The 27513-nt window shown below is 34.9% G+C and overlaps 1 protein-coding gene across 1 annotated transcript in view; it reads right to left on the bottom strand.

Moving 5' to 3' along the window:
* The window catches only part of LRP1B (LDL receptor related protein 1B), a 1835261-nt gene that overhangs the window by 100336 nt on the left and 1707412 nt on the right, over nucleotides 1-27513 (bottom strand). Inside the window, exons 80-83 of the mRNA XM_055574440.1 lie at nucleotides 22043-22159; nucleotides 17587-17760; nucleotides 15581-15706; nucleotides 5956-6120 (exon numbers count right to left, since the gene is read on the bottom strand). Coding sequence (XP_055430415.1) covers nucleotides 5956-6120; nucleotides 15581-15706; nucleotides 17587-17760; nucleotides 22043-22159 — 582 coding nt within the window. The remainder of the gene's footprint in view (nucleotides 1-5955; nucleotides 6121-15580; nucleotides 15707-17586; nucleotides 17761-22042; nucleotides 22160-27513) is intronic.

Below are 27513 nucleotides of genomic sequence, written 5' to 3'. Positions count from 1 at the left end.
AAAATTTGCTGGGTAGCTTGACTAAAAATAAAATGTTTCTAAAAGCATGTATTTTCATTTGACTATTATTAAGGTATATGTATTATTAAGGTATATTTTTCAATAACTTTATGTAACTCTGTGTGTCTTTAAAAGCTAGGCTTTTAAACAAACAGTTTTTAAGTTGGTTATAAAAATGTTATTCATCAGTTTGATTTAATTGATATTATATGATTTTAGTAGGCAAAATAACCTTTCTGCTCAGTATTGGACAAATAAATTATAACCCTTTTTTTCTACTTAAACTCACCATTTGAAAATATGTGTTTTACTAAATATTTGGTAGTAACCTATAAGGGAAAAGAATATACATATATCTGAATGACTTTGTTGTATACCTGAAACTAACACAACATTATAAATTAGTTATACTTCAATAAAAAATTAAAAAAAATATATATATATTTAAGAAAAAAAAAATGTGTGATTGATTGCCATGAAGGAATATTGGCAAAAGTGATTAAATGTGAATTTCTTAACAGACTATGACTGTACTTGTTATTTTTGATAGGTAGATAACTGCTAGTGAACATCATTGGTTGGTTCTTTTTTAAGCAATTTACTTCATTCATACTTATTTGCCTATGTGAACCATGCTGCTTACCCTATTTAATTTGATCTTGTGCTTGTAAATTTTTGTCCCTGGTTATGTTTTATACCTGACTAGTCTTCTATGTATACAGTCATTATTTACTTTGACATACACATTCTGTCTGAGCAATAAAAGCATTTCATTGACATTGACATTTAAGCTGCAGAACATATTGAAACATATTTACATTCAATGTTCTTCTCTGAAAGTACTATGTAAAAGGCACATATTCTTTACTCTCAACGTCTTTACTATTTGGGCAAAAGCTACATTCTTATTTCTTCCCACAGAATAAAATAATAAGCTGAGAGATAAATCACCATAGTATTATTCAGTTACTTACTATAATGTAATCAGAAAGCCTATCTCCTGACCTCTAATCCCCAAGACTACTCTCCTTTGTGAAATCTGTCTTCACTTCCAGTTAGATTCAAGTAATAAAAGTTTTGAATGTTTTAAAAAATCACTAGTCTTTTTGATAAAGAGGTTTGACATTCTATTTTCCACTTAATATAATGTTTTCTTGGACTGAAAGTGAGTGCCCATTTATACATAATTTTAGCAAGTTGACTATAGCTGTCGGGTTGTCTTAAGTATCACAAAGGTTAGAGAGAACTATGCAGCAAAGCCTGACAAGGAAAAGAAAGAACTGGGCTTTATTGAGCTCCCTCCCAGTTACTACTTAATATATTCTGACATGTTTCAAATGGTAGGTCACAAGCTATTTATACTTCTGGAAAGTTCATTCTCAGCCAGCATTGTGGAAATGAGATTGAAACATTTTTGTCTTTTCCATGAATACAAGTAAGCGGACTCAAGCCTTCTGACACTAAATAGTTTAGTGTTGCTCTCACCATATGGTCCAAATGAACCAGTAAATTTGACTTACACAGCCAGATGCATAATTAGAGAGAATCCTACTTTCATTCTCTCATAGGTCTATTATAAAAATTCAAGGACCAAATACAGTGCATGGAACTTAGTAAGCAACCCTATATATATATATATATATATATATATATATATATATATATTTGCCTGTATATATATATATATTTGCCTGTATATATATATTTGCCTATATATATATATATTTGCCTATATATAGAGAGAGAGGCAAAAAAAAACCCTATCTATATCTATATATATAAATTATCATTATCCTGACAATGATAATAACTAGTGTTATTTTAATTTATAATAAGTATTGTCTGATTCTAAAAAGAAAGCATGGTGGAACATTTAGAAAACAACAGAAGTGTAATGAAGGACCTATTGTGTATGCATTTTTGTATATATTAGATAAACAAGCTTTTTTCTTGTGCTTTTAAATTTTATAATACAATGTGATTTTTCTCTATTTTTCTTTATTATTATATAGTTTTCAGTTATGGTGTTTTTATCATATATCATTCATCTTTTAGATATGCTATATTTTATATATTAACTACTCGTATTCAGGTTTTTATCTCCAAAATTATTTTATGAACATTTTCACTTCCAAATATTTTGCTTTTTATTATGTAATCTTTGGAACATGTGTCTAAAAGTGACATTATTTATTTAAAGCTGCATATTCCTATGTCACTTATTTGTTAAACTATATGCACTATTTTATTTTTTCAATTTTATACTTTCAACTTATTGGGTTCTTAAAAAGCAAATAGGAGCAAATATCCAGCTCTTAGAACTTTCTAAATATAATCAGTATCTATTTAATATGTTAAGGGAGTTAGAACATCACACGTAATTTAAATTAAAAACAGCCCTTGTTTAAATAAAAAGTGAAAGAAAAACAAAGGACGGTTTATATGTATGTTCAACCTTTATCAATATATTAATTAAGTGATTATGTACTTCACATCCCAGGTACATAGGTGACTTCAGATATATTGGTATATAGTTTCATTATCTATTTCATGATGTTTCAAGGGTGTTCACAAGTTCCTAGCTTAATTTGCCTTTGAGCAAACACTTTTAGGGCCATCAAACTTGATCATAATTGATGACAGTCATATACATTACCATCATATTTTGGGCATTGACCTGGACAGAAAGATCTTGAATGAATGAGATAGAAATTTATCTCCATCTATTTGTCTACTATAAGGGCCCTTCCTATTGCAGTAAGACTTTCATTTAATTTTTCTTTCCTCAGTGGAGCCTTCCTTCCTCCAGCTTCATTCTTGGGAATAAAATTTTTCATTCCTAAAGTATATAGATGTGGTGACAGACAGCACCACAAAGAGAGCCTCTGCTATCTTCTTGTTGAATTCATTTAAATAGCTCAATACCGATGTATGTCTTACCATAGAAAATTGCACAATTACCTCTTCATCTAGCCAATTTTAGACATTTTCACATTTTCCAAATTAGAATTGCCTCCCTTTATGCATAATTCTAAACTTTTATGAGTGGGAGTATTTGAGAATATTGCCCCAAATTTACAAAATTTCTTGCTCCATTTGTTTAAATTGACTGTGTAGAAAACCTTGATTCATTTTGATATAAACATTCAAAATCTAAATAACAGACCTGTAACAGTAAGAAAAATATCACATAGTGTGAACATATCTTAGAGAATTAATATTCGTAAACATGAAGATTAATTGTGCACGTAACATAAATACCCTCCTGTAGCAGTGTTGAAAATATAATTTCATAAATTATTCTCTATTTTCCATAAAAAAATGACTGAATAAGTCAATGCTTTACTTTCCATTGCTCTGCCAAGGCAAACTTTATCTTAAATGTATCTTCCTATGAGCAGGTCACAGAAATGAACTACATGGACCTTTGTTCATATAGTCAATGTCAAACTATTTCATTTTGTAGTACCTTCCTATATGGATACAACTCATATATTTTTAGTTTTAGTTTTCTTCATTACAAAAACCTTAAGGAATGAGGAAAAACTCATTTCTACATGCAGAATTTTAATTATGCCTCTCAGATGTGTGCCTTTAATTAACTGGTGACATTTCCTTTGTTCAATTATTATAGTTATATACAACTGTCATAAACTTATAAATTTTAATTAAGGCTGCCCCAAACCCTAGTTATATAGTGTCCACATAGGAATTTGCCAAAGGCTTAACTGTAAGTAAACCAACAATGAATAAATCCATGAACTGCCCACTGGGATTTGTTTTACAAATTAACACTTGTGTGGAGATAATGAGGTTCTACAGTCCATAATACCAAACAATGTTTTATAAAACCACATTTTTAAAAGTGATAAATGCATTGTAAAAGACTTAATTAACTATCATATTATTATTATTTGTTGCTATAAGACAATAACTACATGGCTATATATCAATTTGAATTCATATGAGAACTCATTTGCATTACTAATTAGAAATACATATTTTTTCTGAATGTACTTTCTAGATAAGTCAAGATCTAATACACTGAATGTTAAACTTGATAATGTATGGGTTCCAGATAAATGAACAGATAAACTTGATATATTGTGGATCTTAAGAATGCAGCAAAGTCTGGACAAATGATTTGAATGAAACATTAAAAGTTGTGCTGTATTTATATATAGCTCACAGAACAGTACAGTGTTAGCCGCTCAGTTGTGTCCAACTCTTTGTGACCTTGTGGACTGCAGCCCACCAGGCTCCTCTGTCCATGGAATTCTCCAGGCAAGAATACTGGAGTAGGTTGCCATTCCCTTCTCCAGGGGATATTCCTAACCCAGGGATCTAATTCAGATCTCCTCCATTGCAGGCAGATTCAGGGAAGCCCTTATATAGCTCAAGTCAGGATAGTAAATTCAATGTTTCAAAGAGACTTTTCTCTTTGGATCCATCTCAGGTTGAATAGGTAGCCATAGTTTGGAGTGTCAAACCCTTTCGTTGGCTTAAATATTTCCAAAGATAAATATAAGAAACTCGTCTGGTCGCAACCCAAAGATTATCTTAATGAGAAAATTAAGAGCTAAATAACTCTAAACACCTCATTTGCATAAAAAAGCATCTTCCCTAAAGCCAAGCAGTATGTGTGTTGTAAAATATAATTACAGGTCACACCCTCTTACCTCACATTCAATAGATTTTCATTTGCATATTCACTGAAGGTCTCAGTACACAGCTTTTCCAATGGCAATAGAATATACTTTGTGGACTGGCTCTCCCTCAGGCAGAATGAATATATGTAGTAAGACTCCTAATGCCTTTTTTAATTTAATCAACCTGATGAATTCTTGTTTAGAATTCTAATAAGTAGTTAAAATTATCTTAATTATCAATTAATCATATCAAAAATATTTATAAGCATAAAACTATCAAAGAAATAGTAATGTTTTTACTCTGAGAATGTAAATCAGAAAATGGCTTGCTGCTCCTGAATGCCATTGAAAATGCTTCTTCATGTGGCTCTTTCAGTTATCGTTATTCTAAATACCACAAAGAATAACAAGCAATAGAAGCAGCGAGAAATTCAAGTATGATGAAAATTAACCATGTAGTGGGTGTGAAGAACATATGAATTGATTTTCCATCTGACTATCTAAATCTGCGCTTATTGTAGAAGAACTGAATGTGCATAGATTGCATTCTAATTGTTGCACAATCTCCTTTGCACTTATATTGGAATTTGAAAAGTATATTTTTATTATGCATTAGGGTTAATTCTTTTCCCAGTAGGAACATATTTTAAATGTAATACAAGTCAGTAGAGAAATATATGTTAACGTTCATTTATGAGCTGTAGAAAACACTTATTGCAAGCACAGCTATAGCATAAATTAATAAGAATCTCTTTTATATCCAAATATGTAGTAACCTGATATTTCCAAAGCAACATGTTTTGAATATGCTAGATTGTAATAGCAACAGAGTAGTTTTGATTTTAGATGGACTTTTTGATACTATAAGATATACTGATATAGTATGTATATATTTCAAATAAATCTAATTTTTAATGACATGAGTTTTAACATTAGGCAAACTGGGAGTATAAATATATATATTTTGTAGTCAAAAAGATAAGGCTTGTAAAACTGATTTTGCCTCATCATTTTAAGCCAGAGTCAGAATATCTATAAGCTCTGAGCCCTGTCAATGATAAGCATTTAACACAAGATAGTGTTCATCATTATTATTAATTTTTGTGACTTGAACTTTGATATACTCAATTTAGAACAATTGCCACTGATTATTTTGAATTAATTATTAGATTTAATTTTTATATTTGTTATTAAGACACTGGGAATGATATTCATTATAATTCAACATTAAGTATTTTCTATATATTTTTCACATGTAAGGAAAATTGCACATTATTTGCACATACAATACCACTCAGTTATTTACCCAGAACTGATGGCATACAAGTTCCTCCATTTTGACAGTAGTTGCTACAGTGGTTGATTTCACATCTTTCTCCTGAATAACTAGGCCAACAGTGACACCTCAAATCACCCTTCTCATTTAAAATGCATCTTCCTCCATTTTCACAAGTCAATTTGCATGAATCATCTGGTTATAAGAAGAAATGTACAAATTAGCATGCCATTCAGTAGATGGTAGAGTAAGAAAAATTCAAATAAAAATTAAATACTAAGACTTAACTTTTTTTTTTCCATGAAATTCCAAAACTAAATACACCTAATATAAAAGTAGAAGAAACAAAATACTATCTGAAAATAGAGAATCAGATTTCAACTATTGTTGAAGCTGAACACAAATATTCAATTAACTTTTATTCTTTCTCAGGCTTAAAGTGCTATTTACCATTTTTTATATTTGTTAAAATATTAAACAATAAAACTAACTGAAACTTTCTAAAAATAAAATATTTTCCAACCAATAAGTGTTTTTTCACAGTATGGGGAAATATGGCTTTTTTTCAAGGAATGTCTGATATTAAGCCAAACTGAAATATGTAAGCTAAATATTATAGTATATATATATCCATACATATAATATATATAGTATAGTGTTCATATAGAAATAAACACATACATATATATATATAATTTATAGTATAGGGAAACATTTAAATGAAAAAATACTCTTTGATGTACATACTTATATTTATAAACACACAAAACAAAAAGTTACTTAGATTTGATAGAAGGCAGTGATAAGTGTCAGAAATATCTATTTCCATATATAAGCTGATTAGGCATAATTTGCCTACATAATACATTTTGGCTTTGAAAAGGAAATGATGATCATTCCTTGAGGTCACAGAATTAGTTTTAAAAATATAATGAGTCTGATTTATGATAAAGATTGGTTTGGAATCATTTTCTGGATTTTTTCTGTATGTATAGACATGGCCTTTCTCCATTAGAAATACTGCTCTATGTAGACCAGGGCGCAATGTCCAATGGAACAAAGACAATTAACAATAGTTTAAGAAGCAGTCTATCCAGAAAATGCCTTTTTCTAAAGTCATTCTTATTTTGTATGAAGTCAAAACAGCCTATATTCTTTACCCAAGATACATCGACCTAGACATAGCAGCAGCTTGAATATATCACTGCAATAATCACAAGAACATCTTAAAGAGCCTCAGTGACATTAAATGACAACAATTCAAGTATCATAACTACTGTCATAAATAGAGACAATCAGCAGTGTCAAACAAATTCTGAGATTTTTGGCATTGCAAAACAGCTTCCAATACTTTTTCAAGTAGGGAGGCTTCAGGTTGGCATTGCTAAATTCTGCATTTGTAATATGAAGTACTCTCTCATGAGGCACTATATATATACGTAGTATAAACAAAGTGACAATTGATATAGTAAGATTTGGTTTTAGGTCCTAGTTCTGCTCCTTTTCATTATAGGGGACTGGAATGCAAAAGTAGGAAGTCAAGAAACACCTGGAGTAACAGGCAAATTTGGCCTTGGAATACAGAATGAAGCAGGGCAAAGACTAATAGAGTTTTGCCAAGAAAATGCACTGGTCATAACAAACACCCTCTTCCAACAACACAAGAGAAGACTCTATACATGGACATCACCAATTGTCAACACCGAAATCAGATTGATTATATTCTTTGCAGCCAAAGATGGAGAAGCTCTATACAGTCAGCAAAAACAAGACCAGGAGCTGACTGTGGCTCAGACCATGAACTCCTTATTGCCAAATTCAGACTGAAATAGAAGAAAGTAGGGAAAACCACTAGACCATTCGGGTATGACCTAAATCAAATCCCTTATGATTATACAGTGGAAGTGAGAAATAGATTTAAGGGCCTAGATCTGATAGATAGAGTGCCTGATGAACTATGGAATGAGGTTCATGACATTGTACAGGAGACAGGAATGAAGACCATCACCAAGAAAAAGAAATGCAAAAAAGCAAAATGGCGGTCTGGGGAGGCCTTCCAAATAGCTGTGAAAAGAAGAGAAGCGAAAAGCAAAGGAGAAAAGGAAAGATATAAACATCTGAATGCAGAGTTCCAAAGAATAGCAAGAAGAGATAAGAAAGCCTTCTTCGGTGATCAGTGCAAAGAAATAGAGGAAAACAACAGAATGGGAAAGACTAGGGATCTCTTCAAGAAAATCAGAGATACCAAAGGAACATTTCATGCAAAGATGGACTCGATAAAGGACAGAAATGGTATGGACCTAACAGAAGCAGAAGATATTAAGAAGAGATGGCAAGAATACACAGAAGAACTGTACAAAAAAGATCTTCATGACCCAGATAATCACGATGGTGTGATCACTGACCTAGAGCCAGACATCCTGGAATGTGAAGTCAAGCGGGCCTTAGAAAGCATCACTACGAACAAAGCTAGTGGAGGTGATAGAATTCCAGTTGAGCTATTCCAAATCCTGAAAGATGATGCTGTGAAAGGACTGCACTCAATATGCAAGTGAATTTGGAAAACTCAGCAGTGGCCACAGGACTGGAAAAGGTCAGTTTTCATTCCAAACCCAAAGAAAGGCAATGCCAAAGAATGCTCAAAGTACCACACAATTGCACTCATCTCACACGCTAGTAAAGTAATGCTCAAAATTCTCCAAGCCAGGCTTCAGCAATATATGAACCATGAACTTCCTGATGTTCAAGCTGGTTTTAGAAAAGACAGAGGAACCAGAGATCAAATTGCCAACATCCACTGGATCATTGAAAAAGAAAGAGAGTTCAAGAAAAACATCTATTTATGCTTTATTGACTATGCCAAAGCTTTTGATTGTGTGGATCACAATAAACTGTGGAAAATTCTGAAAGAGATGGGAATACCAGACCACCTGATCTGCCTCTTGAGAAAGTTGTATGCAGGTCAGGAAGCAACAGTTAGAACTGGACATGGAACAACAGACTGGTTCCAAATAGGAAAAGGAGTACGTCAAAGCTGTATATTGTCACCTTGCTTATTTAACTTCTATGCAGAGTACATCATGAGAAACGCTGGGCTGGAAGAAACACAAGCTGGAATCAAGATTGCCAGGAGAAATATCAATAACCTCAGATATGCAGATGACACCACCCTTATGGCAGAAAGTGAAGAGGAACTCAGAAGCCTCTTGATGAAAATGAAAGTGGAGAGTGAAAAAGTTGGCTTAAAGCTCAACATTCAGAAAACGAAGACCATGGCATCCAGTCCCACCACTTCCTGGGAAATAGATGGGGAAACAGTGGAAACAGAGTCAGCTTTTATTTCTCTGGGCTCCAAAATCATTGCAGATGGTGACTGCAGCCATGAAATTAAAAGACACTTACTCCTTGGAAGGAAAGTTATGACCAACCTAGATAGCATATTCAAAAGCAGAGACATTACTTTGCCTTCAAAGGTCTGTCTAGACAAGGCTATGGTTTTTCCTGTGGTCATGTATGGATGTGAGAGTTGGACTGTGAAGAAGGCTGAGCGCTGAAGAATTGATGCTTTTGAACTGTGGTGTTGGAGGAGACTCTTGAGAGTCCCTTGGACTGCAAGGAGATCCAACCAGTCCATTCTGAAGGAGATCAGCCCTGGGATTTCTTTGGAAGGAATGATGCTGAAGCTGAAACTCCAGTACTTTGGCCACCTCATTCGAAGAGCTGACTCATTGGAAATGACTCTGATGCTGGGAGGGATTGGGGGCAAGAGGAGAAGGGGACGACAGAGGATGAGATGGCTGGATGGCATCACTGACTCGATGAACATGAGTCTGAGTGAACTCCGGGAGTTGGTGATGGACAGGGAGGCCTGGCATGCTGCAGTTCATGGGGTCGCAAAGAGTCGGACAGGACTGAGCAACTGATCTGATCTGATCTGCTCCTTACTATGCATAAATTAAACTATCCAAGCCTTAGTTATTTCTACTTTAAGGTAGCCTTTACGACACATGTACAACTTAACTCATAGATTTGTTGTGAATATTAAATAAGACACTTGAAAGTAAAAGTTAAAATTATAGACCTTTGTAAATTTTGAGGTACATAAGTAAATACCATACACATACACACAATTGAGAGTCTGAGTTCTAACCATACTGGAATAGTTCAAGGATGGAGACCTGCAATCTGGGGTACAATGTGTATTGCTAAATTTCAACAGGAAATCGGGGCACTCATTTGGTAAATTACCAAGTGACAATCTTAGTCAGCATTATGTTCCAAGTGCAGATGAGGTGCACTGAGAATCCAGCTCACATGGAATGGAATCTATGAAAGCCAGAAGGTGAGCATTGGAGGGACTCAGTGAAAGTTACTAAGACTGGACTGGATTACAGAGTGTGAAGGAAGGAATTGAAAGACAAGTGAATTTGAAGAGATAAGCAGAGTATCACAGGAGATTCTTGGATGTTGGACTTTTCCTCAAAAGTAGTGTTAAGTCTTTGAAAAGTCTAGAATGTCTAAGAATGACTGTAATGATGGGGTTAAACTGAAAGCACGGGGACTATTAGGATTCTGTTTAAATTGTCCAGGCTGGATAAGATGATGGCTTTAAAATAATGTAGGATAGATAAAAGTAGACACATTCTAAAAATAACTAGAAGATAAAAATCACATCAGAGGGAAAGGAAAAACTAAGATAATCCTTTAGTTTCAAACTAAGGGGCAATAGGACCTAAAGTGTTTTATCTCTGAATGTATTAAATTGGAAATACCTATTTAAATGAAGTGGGAATCTCTAGCAAAGGGCTGACTATAGACATCAAACTCTCAAGAAAGATCTGGAGTGGGAATAGCATTTACTTAGAATAAAATTTACCGAAACATTTCTAACTCTTTTAGCATGAAACATCCTAAGTGGAGTTGTGAATGTGAATAGTGAAGATAACTATTAAAGGTATTATGATCACACCTAAGATTACTATGGGAGGGAGCAGTTTCACTGATGGATGTTCTATGCAAAACGCATATATATTCAGAATCTCTACATGTTAGGATATGTGCATTTCTATAACGTGCCTCATTAGGCACCAGAAATTTAAACATATAACACTGCCTGTTGAAAGGAAAGTGGAGTTATAGTCTTTCAAAATCTAACTGTAATAGTTCTATAATGAAAATGGAAGCTGCTTTTGTCAATATCTAAATTGCCCCCAGAAGCCAAGCTCCAGCAATTATAATCAACTGTAGGGAAGAGTAAGTGAATACTTCCCCAAGAACGGGTAACATTTGAATTTCAAATTTCCTACATGAAGATTAAAAATACTCAGTGTGCTCATCATTTAACAATAGCAGCTAAAGAAAGGCAAGTAATTATAAAGAGCTGAAAAAGTTAGCTATATCAAATGTCAGGAAAAATTAATTGGCTTTTATCTATACTAATCAATAATTCTAAACTCCATTTATTTATATACTTAACCAAAGTGTTCCAAGTCATCCATTACCAAAGCTTATATATATAAAAGCCAATGTGAATAATTTTAACACTTGCATTATTCAATATATAAGATTTTTTTTAATTACAAAATAAATGTTGAGGTGTTTTCTGTAATCATGCCTTTCAGGTTGGGTTGAAAACATAAAACTAAAATTTCTAAAAGAGTTTAAGATTTTGGTTAAGTGTGTATTTACATAAAATGCTTCCTCATTTAAAACTTGCAAAGTGAAAAGTGAAAGTGTTAGTCACTCAGTCATGTCTGCCTGTTTGTGAACCCATGGACTGTAGCCCACCAAGCTCCTGTGTCCATGGAATTATCCAGACAAGAATGCTGTAGTGGATCACCATGCCCTTTCCAGGGCATCTTTCTGACCCAGGGATTGAACCTGAGTCTCCTGCGCTACAGGCACATTCTTGACCAAAAAAAAATTACTTAATTTTTTTTGCTATCTTCATGACAGGTTTATATTAGAGTGCTGTATGTCTATTTTTTGCAAGGCATTGTGCTGGGCACTTTCTGCATGTTATTTCTAGTATTTTCCAATTACTCTGGACATGGATACTTTGGGTGGATTGGAGGCACTAGAGTGCATTATGATGATGAAGACTGTGGAATGCCTAGGTCCACCTTAGAGTACTACCATTATTAAGTATTGTTAGACAGTCAATTGAACCTCTCCATACTTCAGTTTTTCATCTGCATATCTGAGGTTATTGATACTTCTCCCAGCAATTTTGATTCCAGCTTGTGCTTCCTCCAGCCCAGCGTTTCTCATGATGTACTCTGCATATAAGTTAAATAAGCAGGGTGACAATACATAGCCTTGACGTACTCCTTTTCCTATTTGGAACCAGTCTGTTGTTCCACATCCAGTTCTAACTGTTGCTTCCTGACCTGCCTATAGGTTTCTCAAGAGGTAGGTCAGGTGGTCTGGTATTCCCATCTCTTTCAGAATTTTCCACAGTTTTTGTGATCCACATAGTCAAAGGCTTTGGCAAAATCAATAAAGCAGAAATAGATGTTTTTCTGGAACTCTCTTGCTTTTTTGATGATCCAGCAAATGTTGGCAATTTGATCTCTGGTTCCTCTACCTTTTCTAAAACCAGCTTGAACATCTGGAAGTTCATGGTTCACGTATTGTTGGAGCCTAGCTTGGAGAATTTTGAGTGTCTTCCTATGTATTTGTTGATTTTGGATTATTGAATTAATTATTTGTATTATTGGTTTCCCACATGCCTCAATGGTAAAGACTCTGCCTGCCAAGTCGGAGATGCAGATTTGATTCCTGGGTTGGGAAGATGTACTCAAGAAGGATATGGCAACTCACTCTCGTATTCTTCTTGGAGAATTCTGTGGACAGAGGAGCCTGGGGGACTACAGTCCATGGAGTCACAAAAGAATCAGACATGACTTAGTGACTAAACAACTACAAGGACATTCACATTAAGTAAAGGGGCAAAAGGGAGGTTATATAGAAGAGATAATCTTATTTATTTATAAAAGAGAAACAACAAAAGCTGTCTGCAACTTGGTAATTAAAAAAAAAACAAAAACTTCTAACACCCCAATCAATGTAAACGTCACACTAGTAGCATAAGTTGTGTGCTTCAACGCAGAGTACAAATCTCTCTCCCAGGAGTCTTTCCCACCCCAACAGCAGTGTAAGTAGACAGTGCACAGGAGGCTCTTTGAGAACACTGCTTATGGTTGTCTGCAACTAGTGAAAATGTGGTACATCGTCTACAAGGAAGGAGTTGTTGACATTTTGAAGAATCTGTTTCCGAGATGTTATGTAGAACTTACAAATAGGTGGGGAATTAATGGAAACAGTGAGAGACTTTATTTTGGAGGGCCCCAAAATCACTGCAGATGGTGACTGCAGCCATGAAATTAAAAGACATTTGCTCTTTGGAAGGAAAGCTATGACCAACCTAGACAGTGTATTAAAAAGCAGAAACATTATTTTGCCAACAAATGTCCATCTAGTCAAAGCTATGGCTTTTCCAGGAGTCTTGCAATTATGTGAGAATTGGACTATAAAGAAAGCCAATTGCTGAAGAATTGATGCTTCTGAACTCTGATGTTGGAGAAGACTCTTGAGAGTCCCTTGGACTGCAAGGAGATCCAATCAGTCCTTCCTAAATAAGATCAGTCCTTGGTGTTCATTGGAAGGGCTGATGTTGAAGCTGAAACTGCAATAGTTTGGCCACGTGTTGCGAAGAGCTGACTCGTTTGAAAAGACCCTGATGCTGGGAAAGTTTGAGGGCAGGAGGAGAAGGGGATGACAGAGGATGAGTTGATTGGATGGCATTTCCAACTGGATGGACATGAGTTTGAGCAAGCTTCGAGAGTTGGTGATGGACAGGGAAGCCTGGCATGCAGCAGTTCATGGGGTCACAAAGAGTCAGACACAACCAAGCAACTGAACTGAACTGAAGTAGAACTCGTGGCCATACACAGTTCATCTGCATGACTGTGTCAGAGTAGTGAGTGAAAAATGCACCAGATAATGTTTGAACATGTGCATGTAATTCTATTATTCTGTCATCACAATTGAGATCATGCAAACTCTGACTGGGAGAAATGTTAAGGAGGAAGGGTTCATCCTAGTACTAGGGAGAGCACCCCTTTTCAATGATTGGCACTAAAATACTCTTCCAAAAGACCAATCAAGATTCACATTTAGCTTTCCATTAAGCATGTTCCAACCTACCATCCAATAGCAGACTTTGCACATCAGACATACTAACTGGAATAAATGACTCGTTATTTTCTTTACATTCAATGGTTTCGTGAGTTTTCAGACAGTTTCTTCTGTTTCAATGTCCTCTTCATTCATTCCTACCTAACCTAAATCTAATCTATCTTTGCAGATCTTATTCTAAGGTCATATTCTATAGGAAATTCTAATCTTTTCTCTAATTGGATAATCATCAAATTTTTCCTAACAGTTTGAACTTTGTCTCTTCTGTAGCTTATATCACCATTTCCATAAAGATCTATTTATTGGTGTTTGTGACATTCATCATTTCATCTTTGGAAGATCTTCAGCTATGGATATTCAGTACTTTAAAATATATACTAAATAAAAGAGCTCTGACAGTTTTAGACACTGAGTGCCTTAGGAAATGCAAAAGTGTTTAGATGGCATATAACGCTCATCAGAGAACAAGGAGACAATGGTATGGGCATAGAGATGCTGACAGAGAACAAAGATTCTGTGTTCATGCAAAGAGTTCATTCTAACAGAGAAATATTAATGCAACAGGTAGGAAGCCCTGCTATGAAGAGATCCTAAGTGTGTGTCTCATTGGAAAAACGTTTGCTGTGACCTGCAAGTGATTTTGGAGCACTGTGCTTTTGTCTGTGACATAAAATTAATGTGTTGATTTTCTTTTTTCTTAGCACTTTTTCCCATTATGGCTAATGTCTTGAATATGAATAAACTATTGAAAGTCTGTCTGGATATCCCAGAGACAATTCTTCCCCCACCCTTTTCAACACACTATTTTTGTTTTTTATTTTTTATGTTTTGCTATTTAATACACTCCAGCATCTGAAATAATGTTTCAGGTTTTAAATGTTTGTTCCAACCGGTAGCTTCTAAAGCATAAACTGAAACATTTGTAGTTTGCTTCTAACTTAGTTCTTGGTTTCTAAATTAATGTTATATTTGCTCATAAGTTCTCAAAATGTTTATTATATTTATTATTAATAAGAGTAGTAGTATTTATTATTAATCAGACTTTACAGAGGAAACTAAGACTTAGTTTCTAAACAAGTGTTGGCACACAGAAGTTGTTCAATATAAAGTTACTAAATGGATAAATGGATTTGGTAGTTTGGTTTAAACTAACAGCTGAATGGTACCCTCAGAAATATCATTATCTTAACTGATACAAGAGCTATATAAAAAGGTCTCTTAATTTACTCTTTCATGCATGGTAGGTGCTCAGTGCAGCTTTGTAATAAATGTACAATCAACTAATAGGAAGTCATTATCAGAGAAAATAATAGCTTATATAGGCACTCACGAACCAGTGATATCATGGAAATGATATCAGTGATTACTGAGTAGCTAATTCTGCTCAGTTTCAGTAGTTGTGAACATTTATTCTACACAGTAATTCATTATTTACAGAATAATGAAGTTTACCTACCTAACAAGCTGTCATCATTGCAGGTACCATTAATCAAATATTTTCCTTCTGGGCATGCACAAGTGGCCCCAGAAGGATTCAGTAAACAGAGGAATTCACATGCTAGATCCGAGCATGGATTGGGTACTGATCAAAACAAAACAAAAAAAGAACATAACTGTAAATACAATAGGTTTCAAAAACCTAAAATTCAACAAGGTTAAATGATGAATTAGCAATGTTGAAAAGAAATAACATCATTTTTTTTTTTACCAAGAGTATATTGTTTCAATATTCCAGTACTCCTTTATAGATGAAAAGAGATTACTAACCAATATCTAAGGGTTTCCCTGCTCGCTCAGTGATAAAGAATCCGCCTGCCAATGCCGGACACTCGGATTTGATCTCTGGGTCAGGAAGATCCCCTGGAGAAGGAAATGGCAACCCACTCCAGCATTGTTGCCTGGGAAATCCCATGGACAGAGGAGCCTAGGGGGTTGCATGCCTCCATGGGGTCACAAAAGAGTCAGACATGATTTAGTGACTAAACAAAAACAACCCAGCATCTATTATTAATAGAAAATGTATCTTAATTTACATTTTCCATGAGGGAGAGGAAAATCAAACACATAATTTGTCACTTTTCCTTTGGCAAAGAGTTGATCTGAGACACAGAAGTACAGTTTAGGACTATTGTAAAAGTCAAGCCAACTGAAGTCTTGGGGATCTAATTCTCATTTTAAATAGTTTCAAGACCAGTTTAACAGACATAAACAACTCCCTCTGATATTTACAAAGGCTTACAATCCATATGTAGTTGTCTGTTAGAACACAAACAAAACATGACTTTTTCTCTCTAGAAAACATGTCTAATGTGGTTTCCTTTCCATCAGATGTGTGCATAGATAAATGGGTACCACATTTATTTTTGTCTAAATTTCTATCCAATCAGTATCCTCTATAGCAACAGCTGCTTTGTGGCTTTCTGTACAGAATCTGTCATTAGAATGAAACAGAAATGACATTAAGAAAGTGAAATGGTGACTATGAAAGTCACTTTCATTGTGTAAAAACCACTACTCAAGTACCTATTATACTTAGGGCAGACTTTATAGATTTTTCATGAAGATGGCAATATTTGACCATGAATATGAATCAGACAGAACTAGAGGTTGAGAGGGTGATGTCCTCATATTAACCTTGGAATGATATGTGTCAGATCATTGGTAAAGAGCAGCAAAAGCATGAATAGAAGAAGGTTTTAGCGAAGTATATGTTGTTTTAACCTGATTTGATACAATTTGATACAATTCTTACCTTTCCAGATCATACTGAATGAAATTAAATCCTTTTTATTCACCATAAGGAATAATTATTAATATAAGTAAATCTTAAACAATATTTTGAAGGGTGAACTGATACATAAACTCAGATCACTTGAATTTCAGCCACATTTTATTTCTTTGCTCTTCAATATTTTTATGGCTGTGCTTGAAACATATCTTTCAAGATACCGATGTTAAATATTTCTCTCTTTTTAGGAGAGAAAGTAGCAGTAAAAATCATAAACAATCAGAGAAAATACAATTCTTGGGAACAATATCCTCAGATACCTTTAAAGATTAAATGTTAGATCTATAATTGTTACTTGGTTATCAGTGAGTGAAAAGGCTAATGATAAATTTCCTTACTTGCATGGTTTAACTATAGACATATCAGGTTTTATTAAGAATTTAGAAATAAAAACATAGTATGAGAGAAATTTTTATAACAAATTTATTCTAATTCCAAGAAAACACAACCAAATCCTGAAATTTTCATATCTGTTATAGCAGAAATAGAAACTTTTGCATTATTTATATCTTGCCTTTGATAATTTGAAAAGTCTGGTGCAATCAAAATTAAAGTGACTTAACTTACTGGAGTTAAGCCACGAAAAGAGTTTTGAATTTACAAATTCTTTATTTTGAGAATCATAAGAAAGAAACTTTGCCAAGATAGACAATAGCATAAAATATTATACTTACAATCTAGTTGTTTATAGCGATGAGAAATCAAAACACTTTTTGTTTTGTCAACATTTAGAGCTAGGTACTCTACTGAACCATGGCCAAATTTTTGTACTCGAAACACACCATTTTTAGGACCTGCTCCATATATATAATCTTCAAAGACATCAATCCTATGTGGATGTAACAAACCTAGAATTTTTTAAAAGTGGAGTTATAAAAGTTGCAAATGTAAAGTCAGTCAGTCAGTCTTAAGAAAACTAAACTTATTCAAGATCATATCAAAAATCTTATTCCTGTTCATAAACACTTTTAGAATTAGAATATTTTTAATATTAGCTAAAATTGATGACTGATTTATTAGCAGTAAAAATATGTGCGATATTAAACTTATCACTAAGAACATAAAAAACATTTCCATCACCACTTTAATCAATTTTACCATCACAAAGCATTTCCTGGGGGGCTTATTATACAGAGTAATCTTTTCTGTTGTACAGTTTGCAAACAAACATAAAGCTTACATAACATTGATAACCACTGCACAAAAACAGTTCACAAAAGTCTCATTGTCTTGTGTTTCAGTTGCTCAGTTGTGTCCTACTCTTTGTGGCCCTGTGGACTGCAGCACACTAGACTTCCCTGTCTTTCACTATCTCCTGGAGTTTGCTCAAACTTGTGTCTATTGAGTAAGTGATGTCATCCAACCATCTCATCCTCTGTACCCCTGCTTCTCCTCCTGCCCTCAAACTTTCCCAGCATCAGGGTCTTTTCCAATGAATCAGCTCTCTGGGTCTGCATCAGGTGGCCAAAGTATTGGAGCTTCAGCTTCAGCATCAGTCCTTCTAATGAATATTCAGGATTGACTTCTTTAAGGATTGACTGGCTTGATCTCCTTACTGACCAAGGGACTCTGAAGAGTCTTTTTCAGCACCACAATTCAAAAGTATCAATTCTTCAGCACTCAGCCTTTTTTCTGAGCCTTTTTTCTGGTCCAGCACTCACATTCATACATGATAATGGAAAAACCATAGCTTTGACTATCTGGACCTTTATAGACCAAGTGATGCCACTGCTTTTTAATATGCTGTCTAGGTTTGTCAGATTTTCTTCCAAGGAGGAAGTCTAAATTTCATGGCTGCAGTCATTGTCTGTAGTGATTTTGGAGCCCAAGAAAATACAGTCTGTCACCTTTCCCACTTTCTCTCCATTTGCCATGAAGTGATAGGACTGGATGCCATGATCATAATATTTTAAATTTTGAGTTTTAAGCCAGCTTTTCAACCCTCCTCTTTAATGTCTATCAAGAAGCTCTTTGGTTCCTTTTTTCTTTCTGTTATTAACATAGTGTTATCTACATATCTGAGGTCAATTATATTTCTTCTGGCAATCTTTATTTCAGCTTGTGATTCATTCAGCTGGCATTTCACATGATGTACTCTGAATAAAAGTTAAATAAGCAGGGTGACAATATACAGCCTTGACCTACTCCTTTCCCCCTTTGGAACCAGTCCATTTTTTCATGTCTGGTTCTAACTGTTGCTTTTTGGCCTGCATACAGGTTTCTCAGTAGACAGGTAAGGTGGTCAGGTATTCCCATTTCTTGAAGAATTTTCCATAGTTTGTTTTGATCCACACAATCAAAAACTTTAGCATAGTCAATGAAGCAGAAGTGGATGTTTTTATGGAACTCTCTTGCTTTTTCTGGAAAAGGCAATGGCACTCCACTCCAGTACTCTTGCCTGGAAAATCCCATGGACGGAGGAGCCTGGTAGGCTGCAGTCCATGGGGTCGTGAAGAGTCGGACACGACTGAAGGACTTCACTTTCACTTTTCACTTCCATGCATTGGAGAAGGAAATGGCAACCCACTCCAGTGTTCTTGCCTGGAGAATCCCAGGGACGGTGGAGCCTGGTGGGCTGCCGTCTATGGGGGTCGCACAGAGTTGGACATGACTGACGTGACTTAGCAGCAGTAGCAGCTTGCTTTTTCTATGATCCAGTGGATGTTGGCAATTTGATCTCTGGTTCCACTGCCTTTTCTAAATCCAGCTTGAACATCTGGAATTTCATGGTTCACACACTGTTGAAGTTTGGCATGAAGGATTTTGAGGATTATCTTGCTAGCATATGAAATGAGTACAATTGTATGCTAGTTTGAACACTCTTTGGCATTGCCTTTCTTTGGGATTGGATTGAAAACTGATCTTTTCCAATTCTGTGGCCACTGATGAGTTTTCCAATTGCTGATTTTAAAGTGCAGCAATTTAACAGTATCATCTTTTAGGATTTGAAGTAGCTCAGCTGGAATTCCATCACCTAGCTGGAATTCCATTCCACTAGCTTTGTTAGTAAAGATGCTTCCCTAAAGCCCACTTGACTTCACACTCTAGGCTGTCTGGCTCTTGTTGAGTGACCACACACACCATCATGGTTATCCAGGTCATCTTTCTGTATAGTTCTTGTGTATTCTTGCCACCTCTTCTTAATCTCTTTTGCTTCATTAAGTTCCTACCATTTCTGTGTTTTATTGTGCCAGTCTTTGCATGAAATGGTCCCTTGGTATCTCCAATTTTCTTGAAGAGATCCCTAGTATTTCCCATTCTGTTGTTTTCCTCCATTTCTTTGGATTGTTTACTTAAGAAGACTTTCTTGTCTCTCCTTGCTCTTCTCTGGAACCCTGCATTCAGTTGGGTATATCTTTCCTCTTCTCCTTTGCCTTTTACTTCTTTGCTTTTCTCAGCTATTTGTAAGGCCTCCTCAGACAACCACTTTGCCTTCTTGCATTTCTTTTTCTTGGGGATGGTTTTGGTTACTGCCTCTTGTATGGTGTTGTGAACCTCTGTCCATAGTTCTCAGGCTTTCCGTCTAGCAGATCTAAGCCCTTGAATCTATTTGTCACCACCACTGTGTAAAATTAATGGTCAAATTAATTGTCTGAACAATAATTTTATCAATCATAAATTGGTTTTGAATAGTAAAATAATTCCCCCAAATCTGACATTCTATTGTCTATTTTAGAAATAGTATAAAGAAAATAAATTGGTGAATGTCAATCATATATACAATTAGTTTGGCTGAGAATAACAGTAATAATAATTTCTCACATTTTACAAAATGGCTATTTTTAGAGATTTTTTAATAAAAATATATAACTTTGGTACCAAAATTTATAAAAAGTGAAATAGCAACATTTATATTTTACTTATAATCTAAATGTTGTAAAACATAAAATGCCTTTTAATATGTATTTTTCTTTATTGTTTCTTGAAATAGTAAAATATACATTTGAACTAAAATGGGTTAATTTTTGTAATCAATTACATGAATGTTGAATTTTTTTTTTCCATTTAGTGTTATTAAACAAAAAACACTCTTCTAGTAAAGGCACAGTGAAAGTTCAATGCAATTATTCTTCTAGCAGCTTCTCTGCTTTTGTTTAAGAAAGAAAGAAAGAAAAAAACTGGAAGCAAAGCAGTAAGTACGTAAAACTTATTTACTTACTTGTAAATTAGTATGCAAATATAAAACTTCAAGTATAAGTTGTGAACAAATTGTGGTAAATAGCTAAGGGGTTTTGGTAAGAAAGAGAAAGAGAAAATGAAGGGAAATAAATTAAGCAGAAAGAACTGAGATTCCCTGGCAAGGAAAGTGTGAGTCACAGAAGCGAGTAAAAAATGAGAGTGAAAAACAGAAGATAGACATAGAGATGGAGATAAAAAGGGTGCCATGAAAGAAGAGCACCAGTAGATTTTCAGTCACTTATAGAAGAAGTACACTCTCATTTTTTACACATTGCTTTTCACATGGATGAGAGTGTCCCTATCAATTACCTAAACTAATAAATGTTACTATGATGTTTTACTATAAAGTAACTCATTTCCTACTTATCACTGCAATTTGAAATAAAAATTAGTGTTCCCAGGCACTAATCTTGACTCCTTGAAGTCTTCTGCTCAGAAAAGAACATCCACAGAAGCAACAAACAGAATGAATATTTTCTGAATCCAGTAGCAATGCATCACATTTGTCCTGGAGTCGAGAAGTTCTTCTGGTGTGGCCTCTTTGTTATTCTTAGTAGTAGGAATGAAAATTGCGATGAACATTAAGAGCTACAAGTTGAAATGAGATTCCCAGGTGGTAGAGAATCTACCTGCCAATGCAGGAGATGCAGGGGACACGAGCTTGATTCCTGAATGGGGAAAATCCCCAGAAGAAAGAAATGGCAACCCACTTTAATATTATTGCCTGGGAATCCCATGGACAAAGAAGCCTGGTAGGCTACAGTCTGTGGGGTCATAGAGTTGGACATGACTGAGTACCCACGCAAACACACACACACAAATACACAGTAAGTTGAAAAGAGACATAAATTGAGGAAATATAGAATGCAAGGCTTTCATAATTTTATCTATGTTTCATTATTTAATATTCCCAGTGGTAATTAAAGGCAGAAACAAAAGCACTTCACAAACCTTGTTTGCTGGTCACAGAGACTACAGAATCAGAACCATCGTACAGAACGCTGCCAATAACAGACAGTTCAAGATCAGCCCAGTATATCCGTTCACTGAAATGATCCACAGCCAGACCTGTAAAATCAACATGCACAGACAAATGACAGCAATACATTTGAGATTATTTAAAATTATGTTTCTTCTCTTTAATGTATTGTTATAATTGAAAATTTTTTTCAAACAGCTTAGAAATTACCTAGTCTATATCATGATAGTGCAAAAATCAGAAAAAAATGAAATAACTTAATCTCTATCTGAAATATGTGTTAATAAATTACACAGAATTTATGTAATACAGTGTAGCAAGAAATATTTTTACTTCATGTAGGAAAAGCCATCCTAAATACCCCTCCCTTCTACTCTTACTGGTTTCTTAATTATGGTTGTTTTCTAGAAGACTTTCTTGTGACTTTTTTTTTTTAATCTTTAGAGTACACACAGAATTAATTCATCATTTAAATCATTTATCCAACCATTGTTTAAAATAATTCCAGGTAATTAGCTATATTTTTAATCTTTTCATGAAGGTGCATTTTGCAGAAAATAAAAGGTTCATGAGCTTAATCATAAGATATTTTCACCAGCTTGAGTTGGTCTGTAGTGTTATGAGACACCTGTGTGCATGCTGAAGTTTAAATTGACTAAAGATTGATGTTTACAATAGGGAATAATGAATAGTAAATTCCTTAATTAAGTTTCTTGTTGTACTTACATTTTTCACTCTAATTTTTTACTCTAATAATTAATTTGCTCTGAGACTGTCATGTATTTCTTTTTATCAGTATCTGTTAATGAATACCACTGGACTAAAATGACATGCAATAAAAAATAATGTTTTTCTATTTATTCAATTTTTTATTTCATAATATAATTGGGATCTAGTCAGTGTCTTGTTGCACAAATATCATCAACGCATAGAATTCCTCAGGTAAACTTCCTTCAGTTTAGAAAAGTAAGACCCATAACATATGAATTCTATAATAAATCTTTGTTGCTGTAGATATTCAATTTTTACAACATAGCTAGACTATAGATGTGACGTATGACACACTTTGAAACTACAAGGCAGTCAAATTACCTTTGACATCTGCATGCTAAAAAGCTTTCTGAATGAGATCATTCAATGAAAAAAAAAATTGAGGAAATTTAATGCCATCTTAAAGGCAAGGCAACTGAATGAAATGTATTTTTGAGTTTACACTAATTGTACTTTCTTGTAGATGGATCATAATTTAACAATCAAAATGAAAACATATCATGGTGAAAATCATTTGGGAATAGTTTTTCAGTAATGTATGTGTCTATCCCAAATATAATTAAACTAAATAAAAATATTTCTCAGGTGTAATATAGATGTATAGAACAGTCTTATGGACTCTGTGAGGGAGGGAGAGGGTGGGAAGATTTGGGAGAATGGCATTGAAACATGTAAAATATCATGTATGAAACGAGTTGCCAGTCCAGGTTCGATGCACGATACTGGATGCTTGGGGCTGGTGCACTGGGACGACCCAGAGGGATGGAATGGGGAGGGAGGAGGGAGGAGGGTTCAGGATGGGGAACACATGTATACCTGTGGCGGATTCATTTTGATATTTGGCAAAACTGATACAGTTATGTAAAGTTTAAAAATAAAATAAAATTTAAAAAAAAAAAAAAAGAAATGTTCTATGTCCAATCAGCCTCTGAGAAATGACTTACCAATTAAAACAAGTGGCCCATGTTTTACTAGTTTCTGCTCAATGATTAATTTGCTATTTGGAGTTACGGTGGATATTAGGTCTTAGCTTTTTCATGTGTAATTATGAGTAACGTGAAACATAAAATGATCCAACTTCTTGCTGCCACCATTCTACTTCAAAATCATTGTCTACAAAAGATTTAAAATCCTTTTCTTTTCCTTCCACCAGTGTTATACAATAAAGTGGTAGATTAAAAAAAAAAAGTTGTTCTCAACCAAATTGATCTTTACATTTAAATATTAAATTTGTTAATCATAGAAATGAAGAAAACAATAGGTATTAATCTAATTTAATTACCAATATTGTTTTTTCAGATTCAACAGCAGTAAAATTTTTTCATATGTGTCATACATTGCAGTATTAGTCTAGGCTTAAGACACATACAGCTATAGTCCCATACTGTACTATTTTGGATGAAATTACATCCAGGCAAAAATTTTACCACAAGCTTTTAGATGAGTGGGATTTATATTCCCCTAAATCAAGGAGATCCAACCAGTCCATTCTGAAGGAGATCAGCCCTGGGTGTTCTTTGGAAGGAATGATGCTGAAGCTGAAACTCTAGTACTTTGGCCACCTCATGCGAAGAGTTGACTCATTGGAAAAGACTCTGATGCTGGGAGGGATTGGAGGCATGAGGAGAAAGGGACAACAGAGGATGAGATGGCTGGATGGCATCACTGACTCGATGGACATGAGTTTGGGTGAACTCAGGAGTTGGTGATGGACAGGGAGGCCTGGTGTGCTGCAATTCATGGGGTCACAAAGAGTCAGACAAGACTGAGTGACTGAACTGAACTGAACTGAAATCCACAAATCAATGACTTTGATTTCTCCCTAAGCCATTTAATAAAAGAGACAGTCTTTAAATTAAAAAGTTAAAGAAGAAGTAAACTAACTTCTGTTACAGAGGTGAGTCAAGTTTATATGAAAGAACAAGTCCATTTCTATATCTTTAAAATATTACATCTTTTTTGTCTTTAATAAAGAAGCAAAAATAAAGTGGGGGAAAAAAATCAATTCCTAGGAAAGTCATTCTTATCTGAACTGGGAATGGTGAATATTTGGAACCAAGTCAGTGAAAGTACATAAAATTTAAAATAAAATGTCTACTTGTTCTAATTCAGCATAATAGAAAGACAATTTGAAAAGAAACAACTTATAAAAGAAAAAGTCCTGATAAGTTTTAGGAGCACATGATAATGGCCCTAATCATTTTTTTTAACATCTCCCATGATATTAAGACTAAGTTTACATTTTAGGGATTTTTTAATCTAACTTTTAACTTTAAATTTTTCCAAGATCCTTCTACTAGTTCTCTTATTTCCACCGTGGTCTAAAAAGAAGACGGAAAATGGCAGAGGCAAAATCTTATGAGAACTGGCCATAATACCAATGTGATATTTAAGAGAGAAGACCTGGAGAAGAGAAATAAATTATGTTTTCAGAAAGGGAGAAAGAGATTATGTAGATTTCATGTTATAGCAAAATTGAGCTTTGTAAGGTAGTAATAACAAGCAAGTGTGCAATACCCTATTCTTGATTTAAGAGGTGATAAAAGGGGTCCAAAAAGAGGTAAAGATATTTACTGCTATGTCTAATTTATTTAAAAAAAAATTTTAAGTAATTTCTGAGAGAGGTTACCTATAAAACGTTTTGGATATTAGACTATGTTAAAGTTATTTTTACACATATATGTGCTTCCATGTGAGTTTGTGTGCTCAGCTACAAGGTCCTGTCAGACTCTTTGTGAAACCTGGATTATAGCTCACAAGGCTCCTTTGTCTATGGGATTTCCCAGGCAAGAATACTGGAGTGTGCTGAAGATCCCGTCTCCATAAGATCTTCCAACCCAGGGATTGAACCTGCATCTCCTACTTGGTAGGCAGATTCTTTACCACTGAGCCACTGGGTTCCCCCCACATACATATCATTCCAATCCTAAAGAAAGGCAATGCTAAAGAATGCTCAAACTACCACACAATTGCACTCATCTCACATGCTAGTAATGTTCAAAATTCTCCAAGCCAGGCTTCAGCAATACGTGAATTTCCAGATGTTCAAGCTGGTTTTAGAAAAGGCAGAGGAACCAAAGATCAAATTGCCAACATCTGTTGGATCATCAAAAAAGCAAGAGAGTCCAGAAAAACATCTATTTCTGCTTCATTGACTATGCCAAAGCCTTTGACAGTGTGGATCACAATAAACTGTGGAAAATTCTGAAAGAGATGGGAATACCAGACCACCTGACCTGCCTCTTGAGAAACCTGTATGCAGGTCAGGAAGCAACAGTAAGAACTGGACATGGAACAACAGACTGGTTCCAAATAGGAAAAGGAATACATCAAGGCTGTATATTGTCACCCTGCTTATTTAACTTATATGCAGAGTACATCATGAGAAACGCTGGGCTGGAAGAAGCACAAGCTGGAATCAAGATTGCCAGGAGAAATACTAATAACCTCAAATATGCAGATGACACCACCCTTATGGCAGAAAATGAAGAATAACTAAAAAGCCTCTTGATGAAAGTGAACGAGGAAAATGAAAAAGTTGACTTAAAGCTCAACATTCAGAAAACGAAGATCATGGCATCTGGTCCCATCACTTCATGAGAACTAGATGGGGAAACAGTGGAAACAGTGGTAGACTTTGTTTCATGGGGCTCCAAAATCACTCTCAATGGTGACTGCAGCCATGAAATTAAAAGATGCTTACTCCTTGGAAGGAAAGTTATGACCAACCTAGATAGCATATTCAAAAGCAGAGACATTACTTTGCCGACAAAGGTCTGTCTCGTCAAGGCTATAGTTTTTCCAGTGGTCATATATGGATGTGAAAGTTGGACTGTGAAGTAAGCTGAGCTCCAAAGACTTGATGCTTTTGAACTGTGGTGTTGTAGAAGACTCTTGAGAGTCCCATGGACTGCAAGGAGGTCCAACCAGTCCATTCTAAAGGAGATCAGTCCTGGGTATTCTTTGGAAGGACTGATGCTGAAGCTGAAACTCCAACACTTTGGCCACCTCATGTGAAGAGTTGACTCATTGGAAAAGACTCTGTTGCTGGGGGTTGGGGGGGTTGGAGGCAGGAGGAGAAGGGGACGACAGAGGAAGAGATGGCTGGATGGCATCACCGACTCGATGGACATGAGTTTGAATGAACTCTGGGAGTTGGTGATGGACAGGGAGGCCTGGCATGCTGTGATTCATGAGGTTGCAAAGAGTCAGACATGACTGAGCGACTGAACTGAACTGATATATATATATATATATATATATATATATATACACACACACATACACACACACAGTTATTTATGAGTGTTAGCAAAATAATGTGTCGAGGAATTGAAAAATAGTCCTTAAATTTTTAATCTATCTCATTTAATTAGAGATCTTTTGTTGGCCAAGGACAAGAATTTGCTGAGTGAATCAAATAATTATGACTGTACCAGGCCAGTATGTACTTCTTTGTTTTTCTGTTTAGTCAGAAACTGCCACAATCTGAGAGGATCTAAAAGTAACATAAATAAGCTTTTGTATATCAAATAATATGGTATTAAAGCAAACTCATGTAATTTTACATGCCCTTCTCTTGGAGGGAAAAATGAAAAGCATTCATTTTTAAAAGAAATTAATTAATACATATTTGTAAGGCACCTCCCTTGCACCACACACTGTCAAGTCC

Source organism: Bubalus kerabau, chromosome 3, assembly GCF_029407905.1.
Source record: "Bubalus kerabau isolate K-KA32 ecotype Philippines breed swamp buffalo chromosome 3, PCC_UOA_SB_1v2, whole genome shotgun sequence".
Taxonomy (NCBI): Eukaryota; Metazoa; Chordata; class Mammalia; order Artiodactyla; family Bovidae; genus Bubalus; species Bubalus kerabau.
The sequence above is the reverse complement of the archived record's forward strand: the minus strand, read 5'-3'. Positions and strand labels throughout refer to the sequence as shown.